General features: G+C 40.6%; 2 protein-coding genes across 3 annotated transcripts in view; one reads left to right on the forward strand and one right to left on the reverse strand.

Annotated features, from left to right (window-relative positions):
* Window positions 1–6,277, forward strand: part of LOC135109121 (uncharacterized) — a 100,067-nt gene extending 93,790 nt beyond the window's left edge. Inside the window, 1 exon segment of the mRNA XM_064020205.1 lies at window positions 911–6,277. Coding sequence (XP_063876275.1) covers window positions 911–1,082 — 172 coding nt within the window. The 3' untranslated portion in view covers window positions 1,083–6,277.
* A 4,801-nt stretch (window positions 6,278–11,078) lies between these two features.
* Window positions 11,079–26,652, reverse strand: LOC135109120 (eukaryotic translation initiation factor 2D-like). Of its 2 annotated transcripts, XM_064020204.1 has the most exons (14): window positions 26,554–26,586; window positions 26,368–26,406; window positions 24,435–24,490; window positions 23,653–23,791; window positions 23,295–23,471; window positions 22,623–22,875; window positions 20,987–21,181; window positions 19,898–20,085; window positions 19,120–19,239; window positions 18,511–18,638; window positions 18,275–18,361; window positions 15,918–16,131; window positions 15,094–15,271; window positions 11,079–11,256 (listed from the first exon to the last, which is right to left on the reverse strand). In XM_064020204.1, the coding sequence occupies exons 3-14, from the start codon at window positions 24,488–24,490 to the stop codon at window positions 11,192–11,194; spliced, it is 1,800 nt and encodes a 599-aa protein (XP_063876274.1). In that variant the 5' UTR covers window positions 26,368–26,406; window positions 26,554–26,586; the 3' UTR covers window positions 11,079–11,191. The 2 variants fall into 2 exon arrangements, with proteins under 2 accessions (XP_063876274.1, XP_063876273.1); XM_064020203.1 differs by lacking the exon at window positions 26,368–26,406 and having other exon boundaries at window positions 26,554–26,652.
* Window positions 26,653–27,654: the final 1,002 nt, after the last annotated feature.

Raw genomic sequence — 27,654 nt, forward strand, 5'->3', positions numbered from 1 at the left:
CACTCTATATTGGACTCACTGTGAATGGAATACTGTCCTCTAATTAGACTCTGCTGTCCTTGTAGATGAAAAATATTAACACAAAGTTGACCTCTGCTCTGTTTTATGCCATAAGGGTGAGCTCTGAATGTGTTGAGCCGATGCATGCCTCGTAGAGTTCATGTTTGCATACTGGGTGGTTTCCTCCACCTCTCGGCCTCCCTGCGAGGCGTCACGCCGGCGTGCGCGGCTACATCTCGGGAGCCGCGCACTCAAGTAGTTCCTTGTTTGTGCTTTGATGTGACTAAACATGCATTTTGCTTACAGGTCATATACTGTATACTAATAAATAATTAAGGTATGAGACTGGTAGATTTTTGCACATGCATATAATTACATAGAACTTTTTTTTGTTCCATATCAGAGAAGCCTTTAGCCTCTCGTAGATTAGTTACACATTAAACTTAATATAAAACTTACCAGCATTTTCCAAGTAAAGTCCACTGTTAATAATCCCCAACCGAGGGAGAACACACCGCACTGCTCCCTGTCTGGTTGCTGCACCACCACCACTACCAATACCACCACTCTCCCCCAACACAGCAAAACTTGCCACCTCACCGCAGACAGGCAAAGCACAGCACAAACCAATACCCATACAGCACATTACAAACAAAGAGCACAGAAACACACTACGTAGGTACATATGCACTACGTAAACTGTACTAAGTAAAAACTCATTACTTATCCATCTTGAGAATGCTTCACTTCACACAACACTCAGACACACGCATTACACCACGTATTGCAGCATGTGCATTCATTATTACACCTACCATTGTTGTACAGTTCTAATACTACCTTCTCTCTCTCTCTCTCTCCCTCTTTCTGTCTTCCCGTCGCTTCCCTTCCTTCCCTTCCACTCCCGCAGGCTGGTCCAGACGCTCCACCACCGCCTGGCCACGGACAACGGACACCTCAGCTTCAACCGCGGCGACATCCTGACGGTGGTGGTGGAAGTGGACGACCGCTACTTGCTGTGCTGCCACAACGACCGGAAGGGCCTCGTGCCGCGCGCCTCCGTCATCATCCACGAGGAATAGGGACGGTGCTGAGCGGGGCGGGGCGGAGCGGGGTGAGGCGGGGATGGGGTGGCGTGCCTGTGAGACTGCTGCCCACATGCCCACCTGCCCACCCCCGCTTCGCCGACCCCCCGCGTCCAGTGAAGCAAGACTATTGGTGATCATCTCGGACGAAGTGTAGCTTTTTTTTTCACCTTTTTCGTCCTGTCTCGGAGGCTAAACACTGACGCACTCATTGTCATTGATTTATCCATTCCATTACTTATTTATATTTACACGTAAGACCGTTTTTCATAGATTCACTGTGCCCAGAAGCGGGTGGTTCGCTATTAAGGCTCTCTAGAGGCTGACGCCGTTAAGGTGTTGGAGGAATGAAGCACGGTGGAAAGCTTGAGATTAAATAAAAGAAATAATGGAGGTAAAAGAAGAACAGAGTGATGCCAGTACATATATATAGCTTATAAGACCTTTTATATGCTACTCACAAAACCTTCCCCCTCAAAAAAAGTTAAAAAAAAAAAATCTTTATTGACAACTTGTACATGATTTTGAAGTGACATTATCCACCCTTTGCACATGCCTCCCCCCCACCCCTTACCCTGCCTTCTCCTCACCGTGTTATAGCGACTACTACTGCCACTATTACTACTACTACTTCTACTTCTTTTTCTACTTCTTCCATTACGAAATTTTTCTGGCTGTTGATGAATTCGTGAATGGGAATTTCTCTCTCTCTCTCTCTCTCTCTCTCTCTCTCTCTCTCTCTCTCTCTCTCTCTCTCTCTCTCTCTCTCTCTCTCTCTCTCTCTCTCTCTCTCTCTCTCTCAGGTGCAGGTGACTATATTTCATTGCCTTATCCCTTTCTTCGCTGCAACAACTCCTGTACTCTCTCTCTCTCTCTCTCTCTCTCTCTCTCTCTCTCTCTCTCTCTCTCTCTCTCTCTCTCTCTCTCTCTCTCTCTCTCTCTCTTTCGCCATGCCTTTCCTCCCTTATCTTCATCCTTCGTCTCAGTTCAACTTTTCTCCCTTGCGAAGCGACACTCGACAAAGGTGTTCAAGTCTCCGTATGAAAAGAGTGAAAACCCACGCAGTAATAAACACGAGGCGAGAATTGTGACCCGGAAACTTGCACGCGGTCAATTTCTCGTAAGTTTGTTTCAATTCATAACTTTTTTTTTTTTTTCGGAGTTTCCGTGTTTGTATTCTTGTGGCAACGTGTATATGGTTCGGTAGAGAAGATATATAATAAGTGGTAATGAAAGGTGGTAATGTGATAAGATTTAGTAAGGGAAGTTACGTACGTTCATCTCGCCTAACTGCTTTGCTGGGAAGAAAGAAATTGAAATGGTTGTAATGATAAGTTGAAATGCAAGGATCAAATTAAATAAGCCTAATAATAATGACGAGTTAAAATGGAGAGATCAAGAAAATGGATAAAATGAAAGGAACTTTAAGAAAACTGCGAATTATTCAAGCTGCGCGTGTGAAGCTTGCGTCTGCGGTGTGATGGAGCGGCGGGTCCCTCGTGTTGCTTAACTCACACACTCTCTCCCATTGGCTTACTCGTCCGTGCTCGCTCACTCCTCGGCGTAACTCGCCAGTGACCACGAGTTCATCGTCCGTATACACAGAAAACACTTCCTTCCTATACTCTGTATGGGTGCATGAAACTTCTATTTGTTCATATCTCACACTCTTCCTGTGCGCTCTGTAAGTAAATGTAAAACTCGTCACATCTCACACTCTCCTCTTCTTTCTTTCTTTTTCTTTTCATCGGTAAATGTAAAACTTGTACTACATCACTACTTTCTTTATAACTCTTCGCTGTACTCGTAATTGGTAAATGCAAGACTAGCTTACATTTCTCTCCCTCTATCTTCCTCCACTCCTCTTCCCCACCACAGCCCTCAGACCACGGCACCCGCCCCCAAGCCTCGTCCAAGCTGTGTCATCACTCTCCTCTAAGCTGTGTCAAGCTCACGTCTACTTAAAAGCACGCGTCACATTTGGGTTGTCTCAGAATCCAAAACTGTCATACTGTAATTGTATTGTTATGAGTAGTTTGCGTGAGAGTTTGTTGTGATGACGGAGTTTGAGTGGCCGGCATCGTCATCACTGTCACCACCATCACCACCACCGCTGCCGCCACTGTCGCCACCCTCAGTGTGAAAAAGAAGAAATGGCTTGTGACTCTGATGGGTTCATTTGAGAGAGACTGGCTCCTCCTGCACCCTTTAGCACACGTTTTTCATCATTTCCTCAGTAGTCAGCACTTAACGACTTGTTAAGCTGAAGTAGTAATTAATATAAGTACGGTTGCCTCACCCAAAGACTTATTGTTTTTACTCACAGTATCTTAAACTTTATCTTTTTTCGTATAATAATTATCATCACTATAGTGCCCAGTATGATTTCTGGTTTTGTAGTGTTTTTTCTTCTTGGTGTGTATTTTTGACGCACTACTCAATGAACTCTTTTCCGAAGCTTCGAAAATTGTGATGAAAGTCTTTGGGCAAACGGTAGTCGTGCGTGGTTGGGTCTGTCTGTCAGCCCGCCTTGTCTGTCCATCTGTCTCGCCTGTCTGTCCCACTCCCTCTGTCCTCAGCATCCGCCAGCCAGTCGCTCTGGGGTGACACGGAAAGTAAGGCCGAGTATACTTGGTTATACTATTTGGAACTTACTAACTGTCTCTCTTTATCCTTAACTACCCTTTGGATCCTTTGGTTTCCCGTGCATGCCTCCCCAGGTTGTGTGTCTTGTTCCCACTCCTTGGTTTTAGTCCTAGGTTAGATTTTTTTTTTTTTTTTTTTGGTGATATCTTCCCATACTTGTCCTTGGTGCTTGTAGTTAGCTAGGCATTTCTTCTCCGCCTCGGGAACTTGGTTGTGCAGCCTGTGTCCTTATCCTGCCTGAGTCCTCTGTTGTGTCGTTCCCCTGTTCTTTGATTATGTTCATATAGGTTAGACTTTTTTTTTTTTTTTATCATTCCTTTCACATACTTGCCCTCATTGCTTGTTAGTTAGCTAGGTTCTTCTTCCTCCATTCCCCGGGAACACAGCGCAGCCAGAGTGTCATCGCGTCAGGTTCCATATGGTATTTACCTGGTCGTCGGCCGCCGCCCCCGGGACCGCCTCGCCTCAGTCCGGCAACGATCATGTTCGCCGCACGCCCACCAGCCCATCCACGCAGCCAGTCACATCGGCTTCGTCATCTGGAGAACGCATCTGACTGGCTGACGAATTGGACAAGGTGGACAGACAGCGGGCATTTTCGTATCCTGACTACAGCTGGTGACCTGACTGGCGGTGCTGATTGGCTGAGGGAAGACAAACACGAGACACGGAGACACGAGCGGCTGTCGACTTCCCATTATGTTTTTCGGCTTCAGAAACGAAATGAAAGGAAAGGAATGATGAGTGACATGTGAACCGCTGAGAAGAGAAAATACGCAAGGCTTATTTGACCACCACACCACCTGTCTGAGCAGCGATACAACCCAGAGAAGTTCGGTGATGAATGTTACGCTTCCAACGAGACAGTCCTGAGTTGATGGTAATGATACACGTTTGCGTTACGGTTTACCAGCTCACTCAAAATACAATGCTGCGTTGAAGGTAATGGTATATGTTACTGCGTTTCGTTCCGCCATGACACTGAAAATAACTACATTTCAACAATTCAGAATCGCCAGAAATGAGCAACAGTAGAAATACCTCACGTTGTGCCCGACGGTTGTTGCTCTTGGTGACCAGCCGCTACTATTGTAACTACTTAACTGTTTCACGGAGATCGACGGAAAGGAGCAGTCACTAACTCGTAGAAAGTCTCATAATTACTCCTCTGCATCTATATATATATTTAGCGAATGATGAGTTGTAACTACATATATACGCGTACAACAGAATATATCAATGCCACTTGTGATAAAATGGTCGGGAGACGAGACTTTTACATGACTGGGACTCGAGCACTCGAATCTCTTTCCCGGTAGTTCGCAGATTCACGGAACATTGAGGCAAAAGAATCTTGAACTCTTAAAATAAACGACTCGACTCGCTCTGCTCCTGCCAACCTGACTTTTAACACTTTTACTCTGTAGCATTAGTCTGACCTTTGCCTCCTGTAGGTGTGACCTTAGCGCCCCTGTGTTGTAGTTTTAGGAACACCCACCCACTCCCACCTTCGCTCATTTTCCGCCACGGTTGCACAAGACGACTACCGTAGCTGATGTTTTCCGATACTTTTTTTTTCCCCTTTTTTCCCCAACCTTTTCCATCCCTTCCTCCCCGTTCCCCGTCCCCTTCCCTCGCCTCTCCCCCGCGCACATGTACCTACGTACGTAGCCGACGTTCCACAGTCTTAGAGAGTAAGTCTGTGTTTAATCTCCTCGTGATGTATAGATGCCATTTCTCTGAGGCAGGTGTAATTATATCGTGTGAAGAGGTCATCTCGGTTTGACGCATCTTGCTTTTCGTGTACGTATGTATGTAATCAACAGTAAGTGCATTATTTTTTCTGTACATTTTGATGGCTTTGTTACTTTTTTCTGTTGCTGTCTTGCCCAGATTGTGTGGGCTAGTTTTAAACAAAATAATCAAGTCAGAGAAAAAAAGATGAAAAATAATCATTATCATGGAGGTGCCTATGTCTTATTTCTCTATATTTTCGTATGACCAAAGAAATGCTTGAAACTTTTTGAAATTTGTACATTTTGTGTAGATTTAAAAACAAAAAATGGTATGAACGATAATTTTTGTAGATATTTCCTCGATGAACAAAAAAACTTACATTTGGTTAAGGCTTTAATGTATCATAATATTTACGTTACATAAACCCATTGCTGATCATGTTATAGTCCTTTATTTTATTTTATTCGCCCACGCTCAACGGTTAGTCCCGGCAGCAGGTACTAACGCTGCTTGGCGACTCACTGACTGACGAGACGCTGACTGGCCAGTATAAACTCCTCAATATAACCCGCACCCTTGACAGCCCGTCGTAGCGGCCAGCCAGGCGTCCTCAGCGAGTCTTTCTCCTCAGTCAAGCAAAACATGAAATTCACCTTTTTGTGTTAAGTTAGGTCGAAAAATCTACTCCCGGAGCCCGTCAAGTGGCCCTGCATGTCTGTACTGTACTGTCGGATGACGAACGCAGCATATCTTGGTTTAAACTATTCACTGCTCTATTACTATGGTGAATAAATATTGGTCAGGTAAAAGAGAGTTGTGTCCCTTCCTTCCACCTTCCTTCGGCCATCAGATGCTGAGCAGCTCGGCGGCAGTGACGAAGAGGTAAGGCAACTATGTATGAATTATTAGGACGAGGTTGCGTTGTTACTGGAGCTGTGTTGTTTGAATGACCGTTGCCTCTATGGAACCTCTATTTCCATTCCTTCTTCGTACCTATAGTTTCACGCATACACATTAAACAAAAGACTTCATTGTGGGTATATTAGAACCACTAAGCAACAGGGGCAGTATGTATAAATTAATTCGTTCAGTGAAGTTTCACGTCTTCCATTCGGTGATGATGAGTTAAAAGCCGTCATTTTGTGGTGCTACACCTCAGGAATAGTTTACACATACTAAAGCAAGGCTGATGGTAATAAGAAAATACTGATTCAATATACATTCACAGCGTCAACCTAAATAGTCAATAGAGAAAACGGAACAGTAAAGAAAGTGGAGGGATTCCACACTGACTGTTGCTCGGAGCCTCGAACTCGATCGAAACCTTCCCACCAACCAAGTTCAGTAGAGCAATGCATCAGTCAGCGGCGCGGCTGGCCGGCACCGGTAGTGTTGTCAGGCACGGGGAAGGTGAGTGTGACGGTGAAGGCCAGCGTGCTGGGAAGCTTCAGGTACTTGTATGTTTCTTGTGCGTCTTTTTAAATACTATAAATCAGAGTAGGTGCTGTGGCAATATCTGTATTGGTTTTGAAGTTTTTTTCAGAAGTATTGCTGGATTGTACTCGTCTTAATTCCTGTTACCACTAACCTTGCACGCCTATCCACTCGTTTATCAGATATAGACTCAAACCAGTGAATCTTTAAAGATAGAGAATTTTACTAGCCGGAGTCTTCACTAGTAGTGATGAACGTAAATGCAAAAATTAGGGTATTTGGTACAGCCTATGTATCCGTGATCTTGGGTAGTACTATGGAAAAGATGTAGGGCCGACACGGGGGTTGCTTGCGGCGTGGCACTTACAAGTACTGTGATGCAGCATGACACTTCAGGAAAGACCTGTTATAACTAGGGAATCATCAAGTGGTATTCTGATCGTGTTCCATGCAGAGCTGCCAAGTATTAGTCAGGTGGAGAAATTATCTCAAGGCGCTGCAATTAGGGAGTCTGTAAAGGCGGGATTCCACCGAGGCAATATTTTGGCAATATGTGGCATGCTACATTGTCGCATAGGCTGTGTGTGTTTCAACCAGTTCAATAGAAGGCAACATGTAGCATGCGACTGTGTGGCATGCGACGGGTGACAACATGTTGCCGTATTGCCTGACGCATGCGACAAGATTTAGCCTGTTGCTTAGTGTTGAACGCCTTCCCACCAGTCGCGGGAAGGATTCCGTGTTGAAAGGCAACAAGATGAATGGTCACAAGAAAAAACTGTAGAATTCATAGAAGAGTATAGAAAACTTGCAGTTCTGTGGGATATACGCTTGCAAGAATACAAGAATAATCAGGCTAAATTAGATGCACTGCGGGGATTAGCTGCTAAATTTAATTGTGACGTGGAGATGCTGAAGAAAAAGATCAAGAATTTGCGTACAGCTTTTCGCCGTGAACATAAAAGCCTAACCCAAAAAAAATCTGGATCTTCTGTCAAGAGAAGCAAGTGGTTTTCTATAATAATTAATTAATAATAATAATAATGATAATAATAATAATAATAGATATTATTATTATTATTATTATTATTATTATTATTATTATTATTATTATTATTATTATTATCATCATAAGCTGTTTTAGTAGTAGTAGTAGTAGTAGTTCTCTATATACACTTAAGTAAACTTACCTTAACTACATCTTTTAGTGCTTCGATGATTGCTTGGCAAACCACCGGCACAGTCCTTGATATAGTTGCCTCAGGAATTCTGAAGTACATGAGAGATTTGTAGCTGTCTCCGGTTGCTAAGAAACGCAATGTTACCAGAAGTTTGATTTTAGGTGGTATGGCTTCCCGATAATTAGTGTCACTCTTCCTGATTCTGGGAGAAACTTTGTTGAGAAGATAATTAAAATCCTCCACACTCATCCTTGAAAAGTTCTTGAACAAGGATTGGTCATCAGACATTTTTTCAAAAAATTCATTTTGATCAGTGCTACTGCTCATAAATAGTTCTCTCTTCCACCACCGGTGCTTTCTTTTATTTTTTTTTTACGAACATTGCGCAACACTAGATATGCAGCAGCAGCGACCGTCTGCTGACACATTGTGTTGCCAACTGGCTTAGTTTTTGTTGAATTGGTGGAAAAGGTTTTGTGGCATTCAACAGGCAACATAGCATGTAGCATGCTACAAGCAGCAATGATGTTGCCTTGTCGCAGGCAACATGTCTCCTTGTTGAAAGCCGCATTCAACATATTTGTTGAAAGCCAGTCAAGTCGCATGCTACATGTTGCCTATGTTGTTGCCTTGGTGGAATCCCGCCTTAATGTGATATTAGTGGTGATAGATTGCCAACGTCTGTGTGCAGGCTTTGTAATGATCATGGAAGCGACTTATGCCAAGAGACATGAATGCCTTAGCCCACGCAAACATTATTGCCGTTGACTAATCTTGTAAAGTATGTGGGTCGGTTTACCTTATTTAATACGTTAAACAAGCAAGGAAAAGTTGGGTTCAGCAGTGTCGAGCGGTCATTATATACGCAAGTGGAAACGGAGTTCCTGTGTGTCGTCGAGTAGTTACAGGATAATCAGAATAGTTGGCAGAGACCATGAGTAGAAACAATTTTTTTTTTTTTTTTTTAATATGGAGGTTTGGCACCTATTACGTTTGTATAACGCAGTCCCCGCCTCGACCCTCTCCAAGCGTCACAAACCTTGTCATGCACCACACCCTTGCCATACCTATTCACCACACACCACACCACCTCGGCCTAGTCCCTTGCCACACGTACCACACACCACACCACTACCCTTGCCACATCATGCCACACACCACACCACGCCACACCACATCCTTTGCCATATCACACAATATAACCCCTACCACATGATACCTATCACCAAATAATGTAACCCGCACCGTACCGCACCGAACACCACGTATTAAACTGCGCATCATCACCTGTCGCTGCCTTAAGTATTACACCAACCCCATCTCGAGCACCTGCGTTAAAAACTTCCACACTGCAAGCATTGAATTTGTAACCAGCCACGCTTTTACTGTCTTTTATTATGTGAATTGATATTAATTTGTAACCAGCCTCGTTTTTATTGTCTTATTATGTAATATATATATATATATATATATATATATATATATATATATATATATATATATATATATATATATATATATATATATATATATATATATATATATATATATATATATATATATATATATATATATATATATATATAAATAATTTTTTTTTTATTTTTTTTTTTTTCTAATCTAGGTAGCTATTGAGCAAGTCTGCAATAAAAGTAGACTTAAAGAAAATAAACTTTACTTTTGATTAGATCTACAGTACGAGTAAGTATCGGGGGGGGTCCGATAGTTATGGCGGAAAAAAAAAAAAAAAAAAGTCCTCTTCAGAGTGAACCATTTTAGCCAAAAGTATGAGCCCCTGATACCGCATCCCTCAGCTTCACGCCACCGATTCATAGCCTCCCCTCATCGTGCCTCTGGGGTTGATGGAGAGCAGTAACCTGCCGCGATTTTTTTTTTTTTTCCCCGCATCCTAGTGCATTATTGCGCAATAACATCTTGTGGTAATTCATTGTTTGTTAATATGGCTGAAACGAAAGAGTATTCATCTGAGACTATTGTGCAGATCATGAGCCTCAAGGAAGCAGGTCATTCAATTAGAGAAATATCTGAACAATTGGCAGCATCCAGTACAAGTCAAGCGTTGGTCACAGCGGTTCAAGGAGGAAGGGAATCTTGATACGCCTCAACCTAAAAAAAAACTGTTTGGGCGTCCCTGGAAGACAAATAAGAAGGCTGTTACTATCTTTAAGCGTGCAGTGGAGTCTGATATCAAGATCACTGGATGCTTTAAGACAGTAACAGCTCTCTAGGGTGCCCAGACCCTTTTTTAGGTTCAGGCTTATCACAATTCTCTTCCTCCCTGAACCGCCGTGACCAACACTTGACATCCTGGATGCTGCCAACTGTTCAATCATTTCTCTAATTGAATGACCTGCTTTCTTGAGGTTCATGATCTGCGCAATAGTCTCAGATGAATACTCTCGTTTATTAGCAAACAATGAATTATCGCAAGATGTTATTGTACAATAATACTCCAGGATGCAGAAAAGAGTCGCGGCAGGTTACTGCTATCCATCACGCCCCAAGGCACGCTGAGGGAAGGCTACGAGTCAATGGCGTAAAGCTGAGGGATGCGGTGACGCCCTGGCAGGGACTGCTACTTTTGGCTAAAATGGTCCACTCTTAAGAGGACCATGCTCTTTTCGCCATAAGTAATGGACCCTCAGCCATGGGGTCCAATATTTGACTACTGTATTGACGATCTGGTTTCACCACTTGCTTAGCTATTATTGACATTTTTTCACGTTTTAGCAAGTAACACCGTGTTACGCTATTTTGACAATCTTGTTTGTGGTGTCCTTTTGTTAATTTTACTAAGCTTAGTTGTTTTCTACATATGCTAAGTAACTAAACTATATTTCAATACTTGTACCTTTGGTTAGAGTTTAGTCCTCTCATGTGGTAAAAGAAAGCATTAGGATTTCCATTTATTATTGACATTTTATATCATCCTGCATTTCCTTTGATGCTGAATCACAAAGATTAATTAAACAAATTAAATAATATATATTTTATTATGTTGTAGTGGTAATAGTTTGCGGAGAGGTCGCCACACCCAGAAACACCGTGATGGGTCACCGCACCGCCACTGAGGCGCCGCCGTCAGCTTCACTTCTTTCCCTTCGCAGCCAACTCAAGGCCACGGATGTATTTTCTTGGTAAGTGATATGTTTCTGTGAATACACAAAAATTTAGTTCGAAATAGGCTACAGAATAATAATGTCAAATTTCATATCAAACAGTAAAATCACAATGGTAAAATTAATATTGCATGATCTTCATTTTAAATTTTTGAAAAAAATAAAAAATAAATAAATAAATTATATATATATATATATAATCATCCAAAGTAAATTAGACTAAGGTTATACCTGAATTCAATACAATAACTTTTCATAATGTAGACAAACTTTCTCTCAATGAGTGAAAAATATTAAGATTACTCTTCCTCCTGTGGTGAGCTCTGAAGCCACACAACGTCTAATGGTGTAAAGGCAAAGGGAATTCCCATAAGTAGATACTCATTATAAACAATGTTACTGGTGCTGAGATGTTTGCCAGTGAATCTCTCTGATTTATTAATTATCAAAAGTGTACTTCTTAAGTTAAGAAGTACAGTTATCAAAAGTGTACTTCTTAAGTTATCAAAAGTGTAATTCTTGTTATAGTGAAGGAAGTACAATGTGCTCACCATTTACAGCCAATTGGGATACAAGTTCTCTAAATAGTGTAGCAAGACACTACCTTATAGCTTAAGAGACTAAAAGTAAAGTAATGCAAGTACATGAGGATGGCAGATGACCAGAAATTCTATTTAACCCAAGTTGTTTGAGGAACTGGTAATTTGCACAAACTGATAAGGTGAAGATTAATATTTGCAAAGGAGAGGTTTTAAAAGAAGTTAGATGCTGAAGAAATAAAGGTTTCTTGTGAATGGCTTTGTAGTAATTAGTATAACAGGAACAAAAAATGTGTGGCAGAGTGATGTGGTATAGATGAGGAAGGAGAGAAAGGATGTGCACTCCTAATATTTAACATAAGGAATTAAGAAAGGAATAGAACCATTTTATGAAGTTCAATGCTTGAGAGTGAAGACAAATTTAGCAAAACTCCCCAAGAGCAAAAGTGAGACATGTGTAATAGCTCCATAAGTGGTTGTATATACATGAAAGGAAAACCACTTCAAAGATGGAAAGATAGGGTAAAAAAAAGTACACGTGTATAAGAAATGTTAAGCTTTTTTGTTATAGATGTGCTTTTGGAAATCCCCATGGAGAGCAAGACATAAAAATAAGAGGACCAAATGGAGAAAACCTCAACAGGTGATAATCAGATTTGATCAGTTGTGGAGAAAGGGGCAAATTAGTGTAGTATGATGCTTAGCATCAAAAATTTTGATGCTGTGCAGTGGGCTGTGTAATGAAATGCAGAAATTCAGTCCTCTCACCCACAGAACATCTCTCCAGACAGCACAAAAACACCTCTCCAGACGGCAGCAACATTTGCCAACCAGCTTGCAAGAGAGCTCTCTTAATATTGTGCTGTTTCTGGAGGATCTAGAGACCTGTCATCACCAAGGTTAGACCCAGAATACCAGCAAGACCCACTATGGGATATAAGGGGTCTGGATTTAGCCTGTAAATCTGTCCTAAAATCTACATGGTGGTCCTGGACCCCTATCGGGCTACTTGCTACTGCGCATGCGCAATTGAAAGAGCGTAATATCACATTGTCATGGCAATGCTGTCCCTGTCCTGCTCTGTCCACTGTGGACCACTCCATCATGGAGTACACAGGCCCTGCAACCCTGGTTCAATGCTCTCAATGATGACATGGATAGTGATGCCCGAGCCAAAAATCACTGTCGCCGCTTTGCACCACCCTCGCCTTGCCACAAATGCTGCCACCAAGCACCCTGTGGACAACTCATCAGACAGTGGCAGCAACTCCCTGATCCCAGCTTCCAAGACTCTGAAACAGTGATGACCCCTGAACACCAGCCTGCTTACACACACTTGTATACAGCACAGACATCACTGCCTGGCACACCACAAGCGGGTGATTCGTTTCCCCATGCCACGCACCTGCCACCACTACCCTATCTTCAACACAACCACCACTGCCCTGTGCTCCTGCCTTTACACCTCCACCATTTGGCCCATGAGCAGACTATGCCAAGTTGGTCTTTACAGAAAATCCATTAATGGATACAAAACTTCGTTGGTTGTCAGAGCTCAATAAAACCTTTCAATTAAAGTGCTGCCTGGCCAAGGTTAAAATGTCTGCTGTGACATCACAATTCATCTACATCTCCAGGAAGCATGAGGACATCATAGAGCATGTCATGAAAGGAGAATCTTTGTCTCTGAAACTCAACTTGCAGGTCTCCCATGGAGGAGAGAGAGAGAGAGAGAAAGAAAGAAAAAAAAAAAAAAAAAAAAAAAAAAAAAAAAAGCTGTCTTGTCACACATTATCCCATTGGTGTAAACCCATCACTGGCTGAGGAACTGCACTGAGTCTATTCTATCCGTCAATAGAATCCATCATACCATGGCCACCTGGAGTTTGCCACACCCTCCTCCATCTACCATTGACTTCAGATTCCTGCCCTGCCTCCCTTCCTGCAAGTTCTGCAGGCTGGAAAATGATGAGCCAACATGCTACAAATGTTGGGGAATTGGTCATATCTCCCACCACTGCTGTGCATCCATGACCTGTTATGCTAATATTTGTATTCATTTGACTTCTCCACAAAATCTCTAGTTTCTCCTTAATGGTTTCTATACTGCAGCTACTACTTGTGGCCTTGATCACATCTCCAGAAAAAAAGTAGAATATTTTCACATTGCATCCCAAGAGCACTTCCAGACTTTACTGTGGGAGGTAAAGTTGTCCCTTGCTGCACACAGCATCTCCACCTGGGTGCACCGGTACACCCATACCTGCACAGCAATGAATCCATCCCATCATTCAAGACAGCAATGCTTTACCACCATCAAATGGTTTGCCAACAATGCCACTGGAGTTTCCATCCCTATAGCCAAGACCATCTACATTCTACATCCTGTTCCTGCACTCTGTCAGCCAGCTAGAGCCTGTGATAGTTCCCTTGTGATAGCTTTCCTATGGATACCCTTCCATGTTGGACTTGGGGCCCTGAACATTTCTGATGTGCCTGTCATACCCTCTCTTCAGTGCTATAGACACTTACAATACTCTGTCTTGCATGCCTAAGTACTCCAACAAAGAAACACTGAATGAGGCAACAGTGTTACTGTAAGACATTATGAAAATTTTGTTCACTGCGCCCACAAATACTGTCGCCACATAGATTCATGGTGCGGTGACACAATGTGGCTGAGTGCCAGACTAGGCAGTGGTACTGGTCATTGTGGCAGGTATCTTAGATGGTATCTCACTACTCTTCATGCAGACTGTGCAACCTTCTGGCAGCCAATACTATCCATCACTAATGCTTAGAATGTCCCATTGTTAGACACCTGCTGCCACAGGCCCAAGATTTGATTACTCTTTGCTGCAAAGATTTCTTAAAAGACATTCTCAATGAAATTCTTGTACAATATCCACATTTTGGTGGACATTGTATTCTTTGTGCCTGTGTGTGTGTGTGTTAGCAGATGGATACCTGTTGTCTCCCATGTAACATATACACCTGATTTAATACTATTTTGTCAATGTTTATCATGAAACCCTATGTTATGTTTCCACTAGGCCATATTGTACTTCATTAATTTTGTACTTGTCTGTCATCCATTGGGCATAATAAATTTATCAAATAAAAAAATCAAATCCCTTAGAGCATAGAGACAGGGTTGGTAGGGGATGCTTGTGGATGTGTACACATAGAAGCAGCTTTGATTGTTATCCTCCTTTAAGGGTGATGTAAGCCTGCTTTACACATCACTGAATGCTGTTAATCACTTTCACAGCTCTAACCTTGCCATTTTCTTCCAGGCACTACTTCAATCAATCCTCCAGCCTTGCCTCACCTAACAGAAGTTTCCCAATGAAGGCCACTTGATTTCCCTGCACCAGGACTTGAGTGGTGCCCTGAGGCTTGTGCTCGGCAGGACCAACACTTGTGCTTGCTGCTACACCAACTTGGATCTGGTGGGCAAATTCAGCTTCATCGATGCCATAGATGTGAACATTGTAGACCAGCGTCACCTGTGAGGAAGCAGGTCATGTTGCAGGAGTGTCAAGGATTGTTACAGGGTGAGTAATCAACTAGTTCAAGAAGCGTGTGGATATTGTATATTGTGCTGGTAGTTTTAGATTTACTGGTAATATGCAACACTTCAACATGTGCATCCTGAACACTTGTACCACACATGCATGCCACAAAAATATAAAGGGGTAGCTGCACAGGTCCAAAAGCGTAAAGACAAGTCTCTCTCTTTCTCGGATCTACAGTATATCCCTCACAGTAAATTTAAAAACCACAGTTGCTTACCACAGACTCTCACATTATATATAACCCCTTTTGCTATTACTACTTTCATATTACTACTTTCATTTCTGCATTTTAAAAACAATCATTGAAATTTGTCAAACTAATGTTATGTGGTAAAACTTCATTGAAACTTGATTTAGGGTTTTAGATTTTAACTCCATTTGCACTTCATTCATGAATAAACCAGTAACCGAATTGTATAATGGTGTTTTAATTGAATTTTACTGATTTACCAAGATGCTTATTAAATGACTTTAAAGCTTTAGATTCAACATGCAGACGCAAAAGCCCTTTGCATATCTATCAAGATAAGAAACCTAATGCATAACAATTCTATCACTACATCTTTTCAGGACACACCTTCTTGTTACCACTTCGTTTGGCCACCGCCAGCTCAATGGGCTCAAGCTTGCCCTTCCTGACAATAGGGGCACAGCCAACTCGAGTGATCCTTGCAGCAGGAGCCATCTTGCCCAACATGCGGGAGAAGATTTCATCCCAGCGGAGGGTCTCCTTGTAGCCTTCCTTCCTGTTCACTACGGTCTCATGCAGCAGAGGGTCAAGATTTACTACTCTGGAAGACATTTGCAGATTAGATGCAACGTCCAGGAAAATAAAGAGCTGTTTATCAATTATCTCCTCAATATAAATAAATAGGTGGTCTCCTGATGGCTTTCACCATCACCTGGTTTCTCTGTTCCTTCAAGTTTTCCCCTGGCACTTTGTAAGTTACTTCCCTTTTTCAAGCTCAGCAATAGCTGCACAACTAGACCATTCATTACATGGTTAGGTTTCATTTAAAGAAAACTGGCTCCGAAATGTTTATGACAAGGTTCATTTATCACAATTTACAACACTGAGCCAATACTGAATGAAATTAATTAAATTCTCCTGAATGTTTATATAGTATAAAATCATATATCCTGGACAAAATATGACATTAAACACGCAAGTGTTTTTACCTTGAGGACTATCCTTGTTACTTGTCAGAATTGTGCATCATGATGACTGGGTCTGACCAGAAGGGATGCTTGTGACTGGGTGATGGTTTGGGCTGCCCCTCTGTCAATTAGAGGCTTATCCACACTAAAAGTTTTCCTTTTACTCTGTAGTTCCCTTATTTTGAGTAGTACAAACTTAATCTTTCCACCACCATACAGTAGAATAGTAAGGATCACAAATGTGCTGAAAGCTCAAGTTGGCTGAAATGGTTATGTGAGATGAAGTAAAATTAAGTATATGTTTATGCCATTTTCATTGTGCATATTTTTCATAATATTGAGAAGTTGATATTAAAAATTGCAGCATATAACAGAAAAATTTCTCTTGAACATAATGGCACTTGGATTTTAAATAATGGAAAAAAGAAGAGAGCAAGGCATCCTTTTATTGCAGGATGTACACACCCAGCAGCATGACTGTCATCCACCATACACATCCTGGAATAAAAAGATGCCTTTGCTTTTCTCTCCTTTTCTGAATTACCTAAAATCTGAGTATACCATTGCAATCAAGATACTCTTTTTATTATGTCAATTTTCAATACGTCATTTTTGTCTATTCTAAAAAAAAATCCACACAATGAAAAGTGGCATAAACATTTATAACTATTTTCTACTTCATTCTGCATCACAATCTCAACATTTTTTAGTCAGCTTGAACTTTTCCAACACATTAATGATCCATTACCATTCTACTGTCTGGTGGTGGAAAGGTCAAGCTTGTGCTACTCAAAATAAAGTAACTAGAGAGTAAACAAAGCCTGTAGTGTGGATAGGCCTCTAATTGGTACTGGCCCAAACCATCACCCAGTCACAAACATCCCTTATGGGTAGACACAGTGATGATGCATAACTCTGGCAGGTGACAGTATACATCCTCATGCTACACACTTGCATCACATTTTGTCCATGACAATTACACTATAGCATTCAGGAGAGATTTCTCTGCAATGATTTATTTCAGTACTGGCTCGAGATTTCTTTGCAATAATTTATTTCAGTACTGGCTCTGTGTTGAAAAGTGATAGATAAACCTTGTTATAATGAACATTTCTGAGCTATCTTGTGCATTCCACTCATCACATTTTTTCTTTGTTTCATGGAGTTTAGACAAGTGTACAGAGATGTGCAGTTATTGCTGGGCTCAGCAATAACCTCAACAAGGAATATATAAACATTTCTAATGGTGTTGAGGCAAACTTGAGTGACAGTGGCTGGGAAACTGTGGGTGAATGACAGAAGTGTAGTCAATCAGGAAAGTATTCATGTGACTTGTGCCAGATGAATGGCTTCCTTGAATGAATGTAAATGTCACCAACTCGAATACTTTTGCTGCTTAAGAACACACACACAATTGCTACTGTTATTGGCCACATGCTCTCACTCCCTGATTGGTCTAAGTAATCCCATCTTCTATTGTAACATGTGACAAACAGATCATACAGATCTACATTATCCAGTATGCTTGTAAAGTCAATATACTGCAGATAGGTATACTTCTATGAATCAGTGCACTGAGAGTATCAGCCAGTGACAGTGTTATTATGTTTGCATGTCCTCTACCAGCCTAAGGCCTAAGTTGTTAACCCTCACATCCAACATTGTGGACCCTGTAAACTGATTAAAGAGAGTCCATCCATGAAGAGATGTTTAGTAACTTGTTTTATAAAGAAAATCCATCAGCCAATAGAAATATACAGTGGACATTCCACCTACTTCTGACCCTCCTTCTGCAGACCCTTTGTCTTGATATAATCCGTGACCAAAGTTCTCACTTCTCCAGACAGTAATACATCTCCTTTACTGTAAAGAAAGTTATAATGTTACAAAGAGACTTTATAATTTTTCCCACAATTATCATTCTTTCGTGTTATCAAGTACAAGTGCTTCACATCAGAGATAATAATTCATACAGAGGGACATTACCAAGGTACTCTTAAAGAATGTCGTACCTGCGGCCACAAGCCCTGAAAAATGCCACTGTGTCTCCAGACACCTGGTACACCTCCTCTATGGTTGGAGGAACAAAGCCTGAGCCACTGTTGCTCTTGCCTGGGTCAGGTTTGGCAGTAGTCTCCTCCTGGAAATTATAACACTGTCATGAGTAAAATTAAAATTCAACATTCATCATATCCTGAACCACCTAAAGGTGGTTGATTTCATGAAATTGTACAGCACAGAATGAGAAGCATGAAAGAGCTCACAAGTTAAGATTAAGTGGAAAAGAAGAATTTGACAGAGAGAGAGAGAGAGAGAGAGAGAGAGAGAGAGAGAGAGAGAGAGAGAGAGAGAGAGAGAGAGAGAGAGAGAGAGAGAGAGAGAGAGTCACAGAAAGCCAAATAAGTTATACAAGTGAAAAAAATGATAAAATTTTAAAGAACAACTCCAACATTTTTTAATGTTCTTGCCAAATGTTATCCAATTGATATGCTGCATTCCTCTGTATTTTTCCATGGCAATAAGTTCTGGAACTTGCATACCTGCTACTCTGTTATTAACCTAAGCCTTAGTTTATAGAGTAAAACATGCCAAGTGCCTCACAGGGGCACTGCAACACTCACCAGGTCCACCACAAAGGCCTTGATGTCTTCATGTGCCCAGTTGATGGCAGTGATGTTCTCGATGCCTTTAGGGAACTCCTTCACTTGAATGAGATCTTTCTTGGCCATGGCATTCAGAAACTGAAAGGTATTATTGGCCTGAATGAAATATGTCAAGTCATTTGCCTTCAAATTTTCCTGAGCAAGTTCAGAATTTCAACCCAAGGCACACTAATCATAAACTGATCAAAACAATAACTAAATCAAAAGTACTGTGTACTGTGAAGTACATCACATTTCCACTTACAATTCAGGATTACTTCTATAGAAGAAATAGATGTAATTCCTTACTACATTTTTTTTCCTAAGAACATATGAACTTTATACATCTTACATAATCCATGTATTCTAAAATAAGAAATGCAGACCACTGACAATAATAGCAATAAAAATAGACTGCACCTTCTATTCTTCTGTCATTTTCTACTTACTGTCCTAAATTCTAGATTCTACTGCAAATTATGTACTAAGTATTCATGTTTTTTCACCTTTCCAGTGAGGTTCCATAAAAAAAAAAAAAAAAAGAGAGAATCAAGAACATAAATAGATTGCCAATTCTCTGAACTCACTCCTACTAATAACATTTTGCAACACATCAGGAAACAGAAGCATATATTTTCAATCCTTTTTTCTTGGGAAAATTAGATATTCTACAAGTAAATGGCCTTTACAATAACTCCCAGACACCTCCAGTCCCTACAGCCAGACCTCCCTTTACACTGCAGACCACACACCACACCTTGGACAGCTTCTTGTATGATGACTTCTTGATGTCTAGTGTTGCTCCATCTGGGCACGCTGGCACCATGTGTAACCGGTAGAAGTTGCTGGTGAGAATGGGAATTTCTATCTTCTTGGCAGAGGTTTTCCATGCCTTGAGGAAGCAGTGCAGCAGGAGGTTGTCCATTGCCTCTGGACCTGTGGCTGCTGCAAGAGAAGGAGTGGTATATTTTTTTCTTGTTTTATGGATATTAATACCCTATATTTATTTTTAATGGGATGGGCGAAAGGAAAAACTTCATGAAGAGTTTTCTTTAATCCATAAGCATCTTATTCTGAAGTATACTTCCAACTCTAAGGTGGTCACTATTTACTATTATTTATTTATCATCATCTTTCCACTGCAGGCCAATGGAGCTAAGAGAGTGAAAGTGTGATACCTTGTCTGGGCCACCCCATGTGGGATTGCTGGCCTGGTATTTAGATACATCTGTGATTAAGAAAAAATAAAATAGAATACTAAATTTTAAATCATATTCACCACACTACCAGAGGAGAGAACCACATGCTCTGAAGTGTCTCACTGTTTCCCAATTCAGTGTTCCAACCATTATTTAAGTATTCTATTTTTAATACTTTGTGAAGACTCCTGGCATCATGAACGATGGTGATAAAGCTCATATATAAAATTTTATCTAAAAAAGCAAACATGACCATAAGATGTTATCAAAGGAATATCAAGAGTATCTTCAAAGTCCTCTGGAGAAATACACAATACTGAATCAAAAGTATGGTGTTTGTCAAAGCTCTTTTATTTCCCTATTACCTTTTCACATCACAAAGGTGAAATGTAAAGCTTTTTACAAAAATTATTTGTACTTCTCCAAGTATTAGACCACTGAGCTACATATTAGTATTAAAGTATTAAAGGGAACAGGTGTGTATAGGAGTGCTCATGTACAGAAAAGAGGTGTGTGCAAGAGCAGGAGTGTGTTCTGCAATGTGCATGAGAAAGAACTCATACAGGAAAGGATGTTGCAGTACTGGTGTGGAGCTAAGTGTATGCAAGTGTATGTGGTATGAGTAAGTGCACCGTGTCATGACTCACTTGGCATGTGTGAGTGTTCCTCCTCATGGTGGTGGTCAGCTGGCTCAGAGGCACTACCACCACCATCACCTTCTGTCAATCCATCACCATCAAGCTCCAGCTTCTGTGTCTCATCCATTAGCTGCTCCAACTCGCCTTCCTTCTCCTTGTCCACATTGCTGTCGCTGATCTCTTGGATATCCACATTTGCAGTCTCTGAAAGTCATTACACAACTTGAAGATCACCTGCAAAGTGGAATGACATATTCTTCATGTAATGTGGAGCAAACATAGCTTTATTCTACTATAGAATTCATGTATCTTGCAAAGATTTTATAACAAATGGCATGATTTTACAGTCACTCTCATTCCCTGGTTAGCATAACTAGGAACATGAATAACATGAATTACACATTCTATCATGGATTTCTTTTAGCAAAAAATAAAACTGATCCAGTTCTTAGTGCTAAAGGACTCTCACAACAAAGTATATACAAAAAGAGTAGTGATAACTTTCATTTGTTGGCCTAGGAATGTTTTGGAAAATGGACTCAGGAACACAGCCAGTGACTCAGTGATGAGCACTGGGCATGCAATTAGCACCCAAGTAGCTCATACAGGACATATTACTAAATTTATGTACAATGGTTCAGGAACAAATATATGAGTACTTGGCTTGAAAGACTCTGGAGACATGAGACTTTGGAGGACTAGCTTACCACAGAAAATACTGCAGGCAGATGATCTGATCTTTATTGCCAGTAGGTCAGAAAATGTGAAATTCATGAGATAAAGAATGAATGTGGAGTCTGGAGGCTACAAAATCAATACATGCAAAAATATTAAACATAGTGCACTTTAAACAATGCCCATGTGCTAGAGAATGGTGTTCCTTCTCCACCATATACATAAGAAGTTGAAAAGGAATCCCATCACTACACAGATGAACCATTACTGTTGAAGGGTGCCCAGCACACAGGAGGAGCACAAACTAGTTTTGTGAGACACTCACTCTTAACAAGCATGGGAGAAACAGTGTACTTGTGACATTTAAATTTTGTTATTTTGTATATTATAAATGTTTTTCCATATTATTTTCTGCCAAAGAGTGAAGTGATGTCCATTAACTCATTGTTAGTTTTAGGCAAATTATCCTGTTAACAAGAGATTAAACCCATATATAAAATGAAAGTACAGATACAACTAAAAGTCACATAATGTGTCATTTTCCATTTAATCTTGAGTCATTTTACTTTCCAAAACCAGATTTCTGACTACTGACTAAATAGTTCAGAGGGTTTCAAACTGAAGGAAAATGATACACACAATGGGAGTGAGTGCAGCAGGTTACATGTCCAATAACCACAACTGTACCACCAGCATTTGAGCCAGACTAGCAGGGAAAAATGCAAAAGAAAGAAGTCCTCTTACATTCCAAAACCAGATTTCTGACTATGGACTAAGTAGACCAGAGGAGTTCAGACTGAGGGGCAATGCTACACATAATAGGAGTGAGTCCAGCAGGTTATCCACTAACTATAACTGTACCACCAGCATTTGAGCCAGACAAGCTGGAAACAACACAAAAGGGCACATGACATAGACAAGCTAGAAAAGGGAGCTCCAAACACTACCTGTGACAACACCCAGAACTCACCTGAAGGAGAAACAAGGGTATCAGCAACAATGTCAGGCACACCAAGGGAGGGTGGTGGAGTCTTGGTGCCCATCTCCCACAGCAAGTCCCTGTAAACGTGCAGGATGCTGACACCCCGGCCCTGCTTCCCCGCCATGTACATGTCCATGGAGCTGAGGGCGGTGACTCCCACAGCCATTGGAGCCTTGTTCTCTATGGTATTCACAGCCACAGGAAAGCCCTTCTCAAATCTCCCGTAAGACTTTGGGCTCATCTGAAGTGGGAGTGAATGGTTTAGTGTGTGTGTGTGTGTGTGTGTGTGTGTGTGTGTGTGTGTGTGTGTGTGTGTGTGTGTGTGTGTGTGTGTGTGTGTGTGTGTGTGTGTGTGTGTGTGTGTGTGTGTGTTTACCTATCTGCATTTACCTACTTGTATTTTTCACTACTGGTTATTTCAGTTCCACCTCTGTATGATATAAAGACCATTGTGAGTGATGGCAATGTAGACATAAGCATCAACACAAATAAATTCCAGCAGAGAGCAGATCACCATACCATATCAATAAACTACACAGAGAAATAAAGCAATGAATCACACAAGATAACACAGCAACACAAAAATAAAACATCATGAAAACCCCATCTTCTAACCCCAATACATAACCCAGGCAGAGCACCAGCACCCCCCACACTTGCCTCGCCCTTGGTGACAATGCCCGGCAGCATGAGGTCTGCGCCGCCAGCCAGCACGCCGATAACAGGTGGGTGTGTGGTGAAGGTGTGCAAGAGGTCTGGGTGTCGCCACAGCAGGTAGACTGTTGGATACATCTTCTTCTCCTTCTCCAGTACAAAGAATAGAGGCTCCTTTTGCACCTGTTAGGAGAGGGATGGATGATGAGTGGAAGGGTTTGTAATGTGGAAGAAAAAGAAAAAGAGAAGGAACAGAGGCTCCTTCTATACCTGTATGGAGAGGGATGGACAATGAAAATAAAGGTTTGTGTGTTGCAAGAAAAAGAGAAAGATGGGACAGAGGGAGAAAGAGAGAGAAACACACCTGATAGACAAGGACGGATTCCCCCTTGTAGCAGTACATGCGGATGAGCACCACATCCTCCTTGTTGGGCACCAGAACGGTCAGGTCATCTGCTGTCAGGGAAGGAAATGCCTCCCCTAGCTCCACTCTTAGCTTCTTACTGAAAGACCAACATAGTGGAAATGACACACACTTGGAAGGACAGGTGAAGATGATGACAAAGGCATGTATGTAATGAAGCAATGAATATGAAACACTACATACAGAAAGTTATGAGCTCAAAATGATGAGTGAGGTTGACAAAAAAGATACATACTCAAGCCTTGAAAGTGAGCAAAGTGTGTAGAGGAAATGGATCTATAGAGAATAAAATACAGAGTAGAATACAAGTTTTTATTGGTGTTAGGAAGTGACACTAGAGCTATTAGAAGATTATGCTACAGTGTAGGATGTAGAAGAGCATGCTTAAATATATAAAAGATAAGATTAGAGCATATAAAGATAGAATGCTTAGGAATAGTCATTAGCTGTACATAAACAGATAAATAAAAGAGTAGGAATGATACAAGGAATAGGAAGAGAAAAATGTATGTAATGATGATGAAGGGAAGATGAAGGATGAAGTGCTTTGATGCAGTGACTGATTAATGGGGTGATATGATAAGAGCACAATTTGAAAGTAAAATTAAAGGTAAATTTTGCAAATCATACAAATTATAGTTAACAGAGGGGAAACTGACAAAGCACACCACACATTCAATGAGACTGACTACTGTACAGCACAAGGACAACACAACACTCACCGATCGGAACCCTTGAGCTGTGTTTGTGATTTAATCCTAAATGGTTTGACAAACATCTGGAAAGGAAAATCAAGTGTTAGGTATCACTTTGTTGCCTACTTCACTGCAACTTTTGACACACACACAGCATTTCTCACATTATTTACTATCATTCATCCCATACCTCCTAGCAAGCCTCATTTATGAAAAACAATTTATCATAAGTTTTGGTCTATCATTCAAGAGCAAAGTTATAATTTTATCTACAGTAAATCCTAGATACAGCAAAGCTCACTAAGATGAATTCTAAACAGCGCATACTCTCTTAACTGATACATAAGCATTCCTAACTGTCACTTACATTCTCCTATCAACCATAAACTTTAGCTGCCAATTATGCTATCCTAACAGTCACTTATACAATCCTGTCACTTATACTATCCAAACTGCCACTTATAGTATCCAAACTGTCACTCATACTATTCTGTCACTCATACTATTCTAACTGTCACCCATACTATTGTCACTCCTAACTGTCACCCATGCTATTCTGTCACTCTGAACTGTTACTCATACTATTCTGTCACTCCTGTCACCCATGCTATTCTGTCACTCCTGTCACCCATGCTATTCTGTTGCTCCTAGCTGTCACCCATACTATTGTCACTCCTAATTGTCACCCATACTATTCTGTCACTCCTGCCACCCATACTATTCTGTCACTCCTGCCACCCATACTATTTTGTCACTCCTGTCACCCATGCTATTATGTTACTCTTAAATGTCACCCATACTATTCTAACTGTCACCCCTAACAGCTGCCTAACTCTCCTAGCTGCTGCACTGTCTGAACTGGCCCATACACTCACTGAGCTGGCAGTACACTCTTCTAACAGGCACTCACAATTTCCTAAAGGCAGAAAAGATAAGGGTATTTCAGAATTAAACTTCACACCACATGTTGTAACCTCCTTAATGCACACTATTTACATCTTAATTAAGTAAATGCAAATAAAGAAATATGTACATTAAAAATCTGTTTGGAAATAGATCAAGTTGTCAATCAGAATGATCTATTTCCTGCTGGCCCACAGAAGCTCCCAGTGTATGTACCATGCAAACACACGTGGCATAACTGGAAGTGACAGCTGGTGTCAATGTCAGACAGGTCAGAGTGCTGCTCCTCACTGCAGCATCCCACAGAAAGTGATAACATCTTAAAAATCTCTGCTGTTATTACTAATAATCTGCCAAGTGTAGGACAGAGGACTGCCACGTGTATGTCTGATGGCTTCTTGCAGCTTCTCATTTTTTTTGTTCTTATATGTGAAAAATACTCAGAATGAAAGGTTCTAGCCAATGAGACAGGTAACAATTGGTGCAATCAGACAGGTGTACTTTATAAATATCACTGCCACATTATGGAGGAAGGCAGAAAAGAGAAACAGCAATCAAGTTAATATTATTCATAACACATTAAAAAGTAACCTAGAAAATCCATATAATTTTATATTAAAATTAGAATGATACAGCTTACTAACGATTTATAAGTCATTGGAATCTGTCTTACTTAGTGGTCAGGATGATCTCTAATTAACAGTGAGGAGCTCAGGATAAGTTCTATTCAGTGGTTTGGGCATGTTCTAGGAAAACTTAATTCCTGGCCTGCAAACACCCACGGAGGAGCTCTGGGGAAATAACCCAAGCCTACTAATTTCGTGACACTGACAAATTGTTTATGTGCAAAAAATACGTTTTTTTTTTTTTTTTCATCATGATCTATGCAATGAAGGGATTAACAATAAAATTAATAAACTGAATTAATCTAAACCTAACTTAACACATCCCTCCGAAGGAAACACAAAGGCTATTTCATTATTATCCCACAGGGGAAGTACACACAGCAGGCAGCGGCACACAAGCACCACAAACAGCATAAACATAAGCAGCATACCTCGCCAGGCCGCGCCAAGCTGCACCACAATCTGCCAGTCTGGAAATTTTGAGAAACACAAGCAGTTTTAAATTATCTGAGGATGATATCGGGCTTTCCTCGTTTCTCTGAGCTCGCCATATGTAGCCACGCCACTCCCCGGGCACTGAAATGTGTACTTGCAGGCTTCAAGGGGGTCATATTTACCTCGAGTGTTGTAGTGACGTCCTCCCTCACCACTCCCCAGCACTCTGATGATGATGATGGTGGTGGTGCTAGTGATGGAGTGTTGCCTTTCAAACGGCACTCCTGTCTTGTCTTCTGTTTTCCTTTTCGGCCTTTTGGCTAAGATCAAAGTGTAGTGTCCTCTTTTCCTTTCTATTTTTTTTTTTTTCTTTCAATGACTGAAATCAATGTATTGTTTTCTTTTGTGGTGATGATAATGGTAGTGGTGGTGATCTTGATTGTAATATTACGGATAACAAGATTGTTCTCAAGCTCTCAATCAAAGTAATATATGAACATAAGAAAATAATTTAAGCTCCAAGAAGTCAGCAGATTACTGCAGGAAACATATCTCTCTCCAGTTCATCAATCATCTCATCCATCTCCCTAATGACTCAGCACTAACAATCTAATTACTGAATCTGTTCCAGTCATGTACTACTCTATTTGAGAACTAATTCCTTCCTATTTTTTTTTTTTTTTCAAATCTAATATTATCAAGCTTGAACCCATTATTTCTTCTAACTGACTATGAACATTTTGCTTATATCCTCTATATACTACTTAAAGACCTATATCAGATCACCTCTTAACCTAATTATGCTTCTCTATTTAATTATTTTATTTATTTATTTATTTATTTATTTACTTATTTATTTATGTATTCATTTTATTTTATTTTATTTTATTTTATTATTTATTTATTAATTTATTTATTTATTTGTTATTATTATTATTATTATTATTTTTGTCCATTCTTTCTATCTTTTTAGTTATTCTCCTTTGCATTGATTCTAACATATGAAACGTCAAAACAATTATTCACTAGAGAACTAATCTTTATATCTACCACACGATTTTCTCTTCAGTCATAATCACCTTTTCAAATGTAATTGTGTTTCCCTTGTCACAGGTGAATACAAAGTGAATCTCAAATACCAATAGATCATAGATCCAAACTAGGCTGTTGGATTTGCACTACTCATTAGCTACTAGTGAAAATTAACTATTATTATGTAATTTACAGAAGAAGAAGAAGAAGATTGATTGATTGACTTTATTGTAGTAAAAAGTATAACAAAG

This window comes from Scylla paramamosain, chromosome 18 (genome assembly GCF_035594125.1).
Source record: "Scylla paramamosain isolate STU-SP2022 chromosome 18, ASM3559412v1, whole genome shotgun sequence".
NCBI classification, from domain to species: domain Eukaryota; kingdom Metazoa; phylum Arthropoda; class Malacostraca; order Decapoda; family Portunidae; genus Scylla; species Scylla paramamosain.

What these genes read in the sequence shown, in the direction of transcription:
- LOC135109120 (XM_064020203.1), bottom strand. Translation starts at nt 24,490, where the DNA reads ATGTTTGTCAAACCATTTAGGATTAAATCACAAACACAGCTCAAGGGT. An exon ending in GGAACACTCACACATGCCAA is followed by an intron (nt 20,086 to 20,986) that starts GTGAGTCATGAC and finishes CTTCTCTTGCAG; the next exon opens with CAGCCACAGGTCCAGAGGCA. An exon ending in CTGCAGAAGGAGGGTCAGAA is followed by an intron (nt 16,132 to 18,274) that starts GTAGGTGGAATG and finishes AATGTCTTCCAG; the next exon opens with AGTAGTAAATCTTGACCCTC.